This window comes from Mauremys mutica, chromosome 7 (assembly GCF_020497125.1).
Source record: "Mauremys mutica isolate MM-2020 ecotype Southern chromosome 7, ASM2049712v1, whole genome shotgun sequence".
NCBI classification, from domain to species: domain Eukaryota; kingdom Metazoa; phylum Chordata; order Testudines; family Geoemydidae; genus Mauremys; species Mauremys mutica.
In genome coordinates this window covers 58591688-58600621 of record NC_059078.1, presented here as the reverse complement: position 1 = coordinate 58600621, position 8934 = coordinate 58591688, and the positions used below count along the sequence as shown (strand labels likewise).

Below are 8934 nucleotides of genomic sequence, written 5' to 3'. Positions count from 1 at the left end.
CTTGAAGCCGAAGGAGGTTTCTCCCTCTCCTCAGCAGAGTCTCCGCCCCCCTGTGGCACATGCAGCCGTTGTGCATGTGGAAATGCCAGCAAGCATGTACTGTGTTTCTAGCTGTCTGCTAACTGAACTGAGCCGCTGAAAATGAAGAAGCACCAACACCATGTGCCCAGCCAGCAGATCGCTGGCTCCTGGGCCATGCTTCGGGAACCTCTGCTCTGAGATGACAGCATCAAAGGGCAGGGGACACCTCATTTGTCAGTTTTTAAACAGCTTCATACTTATCCATTGGGAAAGGCAGGGTTTGCTCCCTCTGCACATGTGCAGATTCCTTATGACCCAGTGGAAGCAAGAGTGATCTGTACAACCAACCTGCTTCTGCTGTGGTGCCAGGCCCCACCAGCTCCTCCTAGACTCTGCACAGCACAGTGCGTAGGTGCCACACCTTTAGCTGCTCCCGCTATGGCAGCTGTCCTCAAAGGGCACATCCCCCAGGGTGGCCGGGCAAGGTAGTGTAAGTTCATGGAGGCTCTGCCTCTATTAAGAGTTGGGTGTGGGTGGAGGAGGGGGAATCCAGAAGAGCCCAGGTCTGGTTCCCTACCAGCCCACCCAGTCTATAGCACCATGGACCTGAAACCCTGCAGGGACCCCCAGGAAGGGGCTTCCATTAGTTCATGGGGGAAGGCTTGGTGTAGTTTCTCCTTAATGCCCCCTCCCAGGGTGGGTGAGGAGAGAGCCATGAAATGGACAGTTCTGCAAGGGATCCTGGGAGCTAGGCCACTGGCACTGTGTTCTCGAAAGAATTCCAGAGCATCTGAATTGCAAACATGTAGGAGGAAGATGGCTCAGTCACATGTTGGGGCCCCCATCCCTTGACTTTGCTTAGATGACACTTCCCCTTCTATTACTGGGCCCTCACCAAGAACTGGCATCTCATAAACAGCAGCTCCCTTGCGGACTCTCCTCTTTCACAAAGTGGGTTTGATTTGGACCCTTTAGACACGGTCGCTGGTCTTTCTTTTCCCCATGTTCTTATCTTGTGCATGCAATAACCAGACAGATGGAAACCTTTAACAGGACTGCTCCAACTTTCATTTTATTGTTGAAAATGGAATTCGGAGGCGGAGAGGCGGGTGCACAAAAGAGGGCAATTTGTTGCAAAAGGAAAAAAAAGGGATTCTTTGGATGTACATTGGCAAAGGAATTCCTACCCGAGTGGAAATGACTTAAGCAGTAAAGCGGACAGGCTGAATGCTCCACTGTGGTGGACATGCTTGGCTTTTCATCTGTAAGGTCTACTTCATGGATTATCCCACATACAAAACAAAAAGGTGTGTTATATATATATTTATTTGTGTGTGTATATGTGTGTGTTATATAACACACACACACATACACACACACACACATCCTACATCCCTACAACTCCCGATCTCTAAGGGGTTCAATTACCTGGCCATGCATATATCTGCAGTATAAAAATGTATTGCCAGCTGAGACAGTACTTTCCTGACTGGTGGCTGGTGAGACTGGCCATGTGATAAATAAATGGGTGAGATGCCTCAAAATGAAATCTGACCGCTCACACCTGTGGGTGTATCTGTGTTCTCAGCCAAGCACTGAGAAGCTGCGCCACTTTGCCTGGGTCCCTGGCAGCTTCCTACAGCTGTGCCACCTGGCTGCCTATGCTTTAAACAGGGCTTTTGTGCCAGGGAGGGGCAAGGACAGCTATCACACCGAGGGGAGGGGGGAAGGGGCAGATTGACATATGCTCAGTTCTGCTGCCCAGGAGCCAGTCAAACTGAATGTCACAGGTTCCTGTTTCCCAGTGGGTCTTCCAATGAGCAGTTTCGGTTGCTTTACCAAAAAAAAAAAAAAAAGACAGTCAAAATTCACCATACGATAGTTAGACAAGTCTTCACAGAGGTCCATCTGTCTTTCTCTCTCCTGCAGGGCGTACGCTGTTGTAGGGCTAAAGGTCTCCTTTCGTCAGGCTAAGGTCGAGTCCCTGGTTGGTGGCAGGTGGCCCTTCATACGGGCCTGTCCACGGCATATTGGCAGGGGCTCAGGTTGGAAGCTGCCGTCTGAACCGCCGGGTAGGTAAAGTTGGCGTGCTGCTTGGCCTTCAGCCTCAAGCTGGCCAGGCTAGAGTTGCACGTGTCCCTGTACATGTAGGGGCTGGCGGTGGAGGCATAAGGGCAGGCACTGGATGAAACGGCAGAGTTGAGGCTTGGGCTGTTGAGGTTGTTGATGTTTCCCAGGTTGTTGAGGCTGGATCCTGGCACGCCAGTCACTGCTGAGGGGACCATGGAGGAAGGCATGGTCATGGAAGCAATGGAACTGGGAGGGGAGAACATGGGCTGGGAGGAGAGGGGGCTGACATTCATGGAGTTGAAGAAGGGGAAGCTCTTGGCTGACAAGGGGCTGGTAGCAAGCCCTTTGGTAGCCCAATTGTTATACGAATAGCCAGAATACATATCATCATAAGGCTGCATCAGTCCATTGAACTGAGCTCCAAAACTGTTCTTACAAAGCTCTGCCTGCTGGTTCCTTTCTCGTTTCCTCCACTTGGCTCTGCGGTTCTTAAACCAGACCTGCAAGGGAAGGGAAGAGGGGGAGGGTCATTCCAGTTATTAATGGGGAAGCCTCTGCCTTTGTCAGTCATCCCTCCTTGTACCAACATGGACGTCAGGACAACTGAGCACATCTGGAAAAGGACAGGCTGAGGTGAGCGAGGGGCTTGTAACTAGGAGTGATTAGATAGAATTAACCAAAGAAAATTTTGGCTGAATAGCAGGAAATGTTACTTAACAGGCGTATGGTAGGCTGTGGCATGGTCTCCCAAGAGGAGCTGGTGGAGGCCCCCCTCACATAGCCCCCCTAAAACCAGAACAAAGCACTGGAGCATGCAGTACAGGGAGAATCCTGGGACTGTGTAGGTGACTTAGCAGGTCCTTTCACATTCTAACGTCCATGATTTGCAGTATTAATGTAGTGCCGTACATTTGTGTACATACCCGGTTTCCACAGTTATCAGAGAGAGACTGGACCCTACAGGAGTGGAAAATTCAGCAGACTCCCTTGCCATCCCCCTTCTGGTCTCTGTTAGTTTAGTCTGGTTCTCTGTCACTAGTGGAGATCAGCTGGAGATTCTCCATGGGGATTTCCACCAGGGCAGGGGACCTCAAGCTGGGCTGGACCACAACTTACTAGACAGAGTGCCTCACAGACCCCCCCTCCACGACCATTTGTGATCATGTGACCCACCTGGCCTTCCATTTTCGATCACACAACAAATACAGCAGTTGCTTACATAGGAAAATATTAGGAAAATACTTTGTGTATTTTTAACTGTGATCTAGCAGCTAGGAGCCGGTATCGTATGACTTTGTAGATCTTCATAGACCATGAGCAAGTGCTCTGAGGTGCACGGTTTGAGAACTGCTGCACTAGGGGAATTCACTTTTTGTCTGTATCTCAAAATCAGCTTGATTTTGTGTTATTAATCTTTTGTATTCATTAGAAGGTGATGAAAGATTAGTTTTGCTGGAGTTCTTCAAAGACAAATAACAAATATAAAAATAATCCCATAGGAAATAAATCCAAATGTTGACTGAAGACTATTAATGGGACACTGTCAAAAACCCTATTTGAAACTAGTTTTTTCTTAAGTTACTAGTAATACCTCAGTTAAAAAATATAATTCGTTTTGCCATTGATGCACTTTGTTTTGTCTTGGCATTTCTGTCAGCTTGGATGGTGAAATGACTGGTCCGTTTCACTCCTGGGTTCTTATGCTGTAGCCCAGTGTAGTTGCTTAGTATGGATTTAAACTACTTGACAAGTTCCCTCTCTGAGAATTGTAATTCCACCGCTTCCTACTCCAAGCATTCAAAAATCACAAGTCAGAACCCAAAACATAGAATCATAGAATCATAGAATATCAGGGTTCGAAGGGACCTCAGGAGGTCATCTAGTCCAATCCCCTGCTCAAAGCAGGACCAATTCCCACCATCATGTGTCTTAAATTATAATTTTGAAAAACTGTCACTTTGTTTTGTTTTTTGCCTGCCATCTGACTTCCCCCCACCCCACCTTAGGGGGAAGCCACACATTTCCAACTTGTGTAGGATCAGGTTGGGTTCAAAATTCAATCACAGAAATGCAACTTCCCTGTTTGCAAATACCACCTACCCTCTTGTATCCCTTGGGGCCATTCTAGCCCTCTCTACCTCTTCCCTAACTAGACAGGGTAGGCAGCTGCCCTACGCACATGCTCCCTTTTCTCATATGTTTGGAACTGGAGAAAGAGGGTCAGACTCCAGGGGAACCTTGTGTGATAGAGTTCAGTAGTTCCCCCATATTGACCCTGAGAGAAGTGTAATCGGGTACGGGTCACTTGCCAGGATTATCTGGTGTAGCTCACTTAATCATTTCCCTGCTATTGCAGGGGCCTTGGGCGTTGGTGCACCTCGGTCCCTCCTGTTCTCTGCCTGTGGCACACAATAGTCTAGTCTCCTGTGGGCTGTAATACTTTGGTCTAATTTCGGTTGTTGGGTTTAGCATGTGGGTGGTCGAGGTGGCCTGTGATACACAGGCAGTCAGTAGCTGATCTAGGGGGCCCTTCTGGCCTTCAACTCTATGACTGTATTTAAGTTCGGGGTGATACTGAGGGCTCAGAGATGGATGCTGGGGGTAGGCTGCTACCACACAAACTATACAGCCTCAGCATGGAACACTGGCCTCTCAGTCTGATCAATATAGATCTCTTTCCTACAACTCTGGCTGTCTGCAGCATCCCCTTCAGTTTCCTACACGTCATGCTCTCTCACTCTGCCACCCGTAGGCCCTTTCACCCTCAGTCTGCCTCACACTATCCACGTGTCCTTTGACTCCTGATATCGCTTCCTGTCCTGTTCCTTAGCTCCCTCTCTGCTGCCCCCACTGCCCCATTCCCAGCATCTCCACAGCTTCCTGGCTCTTGCCTGGCCTCACATGGTGACTAAGCGTATGTCTACACTGCAGTTAGACACATGCGGCTGGCCCATGCCAGCTGACTCAGGCTCGGGCTAAGGGGCTGTTTAATTGTGGTGTAGACATGCAGGCTCAGGCCTGCAAGGTGGGAGGATCCCAGATCTTGGGATGCAGTCTGAGCAGGAAGTTCTACACCACAATTAAACATCTCCTCAGCCTGAGCCGGTGTCAGCTGGTGCATACCCTAAAGGGCCACCATTTTCCCTCAGAGCATGACTTCAGCCCCATTGGTAATAGCTAGAAATGGTGTCCATCTTTGCAGTGGGCAATCTCATACCCATACACACAGTCACAAGGGGCATGTCAGCCAACTTGTTGAGGGCAGCATGCAATTCAGTCTCATTGATGGGGTGACAGAGGCCCTTCCGGATAAGGGTACAGATTTGTGAGAGGAAGTCAGAAATGGGAAATTCATACAAACGCTTTTTAGAAAAAACCTAACCACCTAAATGTCATGAGACTCATGCTAGAATCATGAGCGTTGGCAGGATTTCCCTTTAAAATGTGACACCCCTGCTTTTCTGGGAACTAATACTCACCAGGACAGAGAAACCTGAAGCCTGCACCAGAGGAAAGGGCCACATCAGGACAGGAAGAGTAAAGAGGAGGGGGAACGGTAGGAAGGGAGGGGGATAGACAAGGGAAAGGCAGGAACACGGGGCATAGGCAGGGTAAGAGTCCAGGGGATGAGAACATACAGAGGGAGATGAAGCAGGGGCATCGATAAGGGTTGTGGTGTTAATCTGTAGTCCCAGCTGAGATCAGAGCCCTGCCATTAGCTACACTTAGCGAGACAGGCCTGCCCCAAAGAGCTGGCAGTCCAAATAGACAAGCTAGAGGTTGAAGGGCAGAGAATGAAGGCCCGGAGAAGAGAAGTAACCAGCCCATGGTTGCACAATGGGCCAGTAACAGAGCAAGTTATAGAGCCCAGGTGTCTTGTCTCCCAGGCAGGGCTTAACGTGCATCTGGTGGAAAGGGGGTGCAGACCCACAAATGAAATTTCAGGTACATCTGCACTATCATGCAGTAGTGTAGATGCTTCCTACAATGACAGAAGGGGTTTTCCCATCAATGTAGTTAATCTGCCACTCCAAGAGGCAGTAGCTATGTGGATGGAAAAGTTTTTTCCAACATGCTAGCTGTGTCTACACCAGGGGCTAGACTGGGCTAATTTTTAGGTGTAGACCCAGCCTTCTACAACTACAACTCCAGCCATGTCACTGAGAGGTGCACATGTCTGCCTGGGAAAACCCCCACTGACTGGCTACATTCCCCATTGCCCCACCTCCTGGGCAAGAGCAGCCAATCAGAGCTGCTGCAGTAAGCGGGCAGAGCTGACACATTCTTACAGGAGGGGAGCAGGGAGCAGAAATTGACCAGCAGCTCAGGATGGCTCCACTCCCCCATCTCCCAACCTCCTCCTCTCTCTGCAACATCCAGCCTGAGAAAGGAGAAAGAGGTGAAGAACCCCAGGAGGAGCAGAGCTGAGGCTGGGAAGGAGAACTGAGGGGGAACTGGACAGAATTTGGAGGTTGGGAGGACAGACATGCTGGGCATGGGCCAAGTAGATGTGGGGATGAGAGCTCCTTCAGCGGCAGCCAAAATCCCCTTACCCAATACATTCAGGAGCACTGGAAACACTAAATGTGTGTGTCTCACACTCACAGAGCATGGGCAGGGAGAGTTCTGCAGTCAAAAAACAGACTGAAAAACACAGACTTTTTTTTTAATCATGAGTTTTGGATCAATCTCCTGATTTTCTAGTGTCCAACTCATGATTGTTGAACCTTTGGGGTTGGCCTCTGCTCCTTCCCTCCTCCCTACTCCATCCCTGCAACACCTGGTCTGGGAAAGGGGAGAGGGGACCCTGCTGCAGTCCCCACACCACAGGCCTGTGAGATAGGGGTGAAGGGCTCCAGGGAGCTGCAGGAGGAGCGGAGATGAGGCTGGTGGGGCAGCATTGATGTGGGACAGGAGGACTGGCAGATGTGATGTCACTTCCATTTGTGTAGGAAATGACAGACTGTCCCCCCCACACACACTTTTTCCAGCCTGCTGCCAGGCCCATGCTCTGGCCACTGGGCAATGCTGTCCCAAGGCAGAGGAACCATTGAGACACAGTCGAATGGACAGGGAAGAGGAATGGGGGATGAGCACTGAGGGGGAGGAGGGGTGGACAAGGCCTGGGATAGGGATGAAAGCAAAAGAGGGGATTGGCAGTGGTGGGGGGACAGGGGATCAGGAGCGGGAGGCGGAGGAAGAGGGGTATTTCCTGAACTGAGTAATGGCTTCTCCTCTGTATTGGGTGAAAGTTCTTCCCCATGGCCCTCTGACCCAGAGCAGCCCAGGGAGACTTATCTTCCCTGGGGATCAGAGCACAGGAGAGAGGTCTGTTTTTATATGGAACTGGAGGAAGATGGGCAGTTCTCTGCCTGGGAAGGAGCCTGCCATCAAATCAATCATTCCCAAGGAAATCAAGTGAGATTTCCCTCTCAAACACCTGCCAGAATGATCGTTCTTGTGAACTTGCACTGAATCCAAGATGGCAGCCTGCAACGTGTCTGCATCTGGGGCCTGTTGGGCACTGAGAGCAGGGTTGGGTGGAATTGATGTGCTAGAGAAGCCTCTAGTGCCCTTGGCTCTCTGTTAAAGGCAGGTTCTGGGTTGGTTTGGTGGCTTGCTGCAGAGCTGGTCTTGGGACCCTTCCTCCCCCAAGCTGTGGCTGTGTTCAGAGACTGTGGAACAGGAGATTGGCGGCCGTACCCGGACCCGTGCCTCCGTCAGGTTGGTCCAGACTGCTATCTCCTCCCTGGTGCTCATGTCTGGGTAGCGGTTCCTCTGGAAGGTGGCTTCCAGTTCCTGGAGCTGCTGGCTGGTAAAGTGAGTCCGCTGCCTCCGTTGCTTCTTCTTCAGAGAGCCATCCTCGGGGTTGGAGTCATCGGTCTGGTTCTGCTGGGACTTCTCTGTGTCTATGAAATGCAAAGGCAGGTAACCCATCACAACGCAACCCTGGGACTCTGGCACACGCCTCGCTCCCCAGGACAGCAACTTCCCCAAAGCTCAGTGGCTTGGGATGCAACTCTTTCTCATTACCCTGGTGCTACCTGCTCCAGGCTTCCAGCCTGCATCTCGGAGTCCCAGGACTCCAGGGCACCTCATTCCTGGTGCATGTAATCCAGGCATACATGAAAGTCACCTGCCTTCCTTCCCTAATGCAGCCAGCTATGGTAACTATGTAGGGCTTCAGGAGCAGGCACCATCCTATTAGACTAAACTCTTCTCTCATCAGCCCAGCCTTACAGCCCCACCCATCTCTAAGTGCAGGGGCGGCTCCAGGCCCCAACACGCCAAGCGCGTGCTTGGGGCGGCAAGCCGCAGGGGGTGCTCTGCCGGCGCCGCGAGGGCGGCAGGCAGGCTGCCTTCGGCGGCTTGCCTGCGGAGGGTCTGCTGGTCCCGCGGCTTTGGAGGACCTCCCGCAGGCACGCCTGCAGGAGATCCGCCGAAGCCGCGGGACCAGCAGACCCGCCGCAGGCAAGCCGCCGAAGGCAGCCTGCCTGCCGTGCTTGGGGCGGCAAAATGCCTAGAGCCACTCCTGTCTAGGTGTAAGAGGAGCCAAAAATCTATTCCTTGTTTACACACAACTTGCACTGTTTTAAACTGACGGGTGGACTCTTGTTTCTATTTGAGTAGTTTATTGTAATGTAGCACTAAATTGATATAAGCCTGGGTTGAATAAATTTAAAAGTGTTCACTTAGTGTTTCTTATGCTTGCTTAACTAAAGCAATTTTCAATCACAACGTTTAGCAAACCGGGTGCAATTTTACATCCAGACAAGGCCCCAGAGACTACAAATACAAAGTCCACAGATCAGGAAGAATGCCAACGGAGAAAGAAAATGGACA

At 50.9% G+C, this 8934-nt stretch overlaps 1 protein-coding gene across 1 annotated transcript in view; it reads right to left on the bottom strand.

Annotated features, from left to right (window-relative positions):
• Positions 1 to 1037: 1037 nt before the first annotated feature.
• The window catches only part of PITX3 (paired like homeodomain 3), a 43624-nt gene continuing 35727 nt past the window's right edge, over positions 1038 to 8934 (bottom strand). The window contains exons 3-4 of the mRNA XM_045022687.1: positions 7795 to 8000; positions 1038 to 2591 (exon numbers count right to left, since the gene is read on the bottom strand). Of these exons, the coding sequence (XP_044878622.1) occupies positions 2028 to 2591; positions 7795 to 8000 (770 nt within the window). The 3' untranslated portion in view covers positions 1038 to 2027. The remainder of the gene's footprint in view (positions 2592 to 7794; positions 8001 to 8934) is intronic.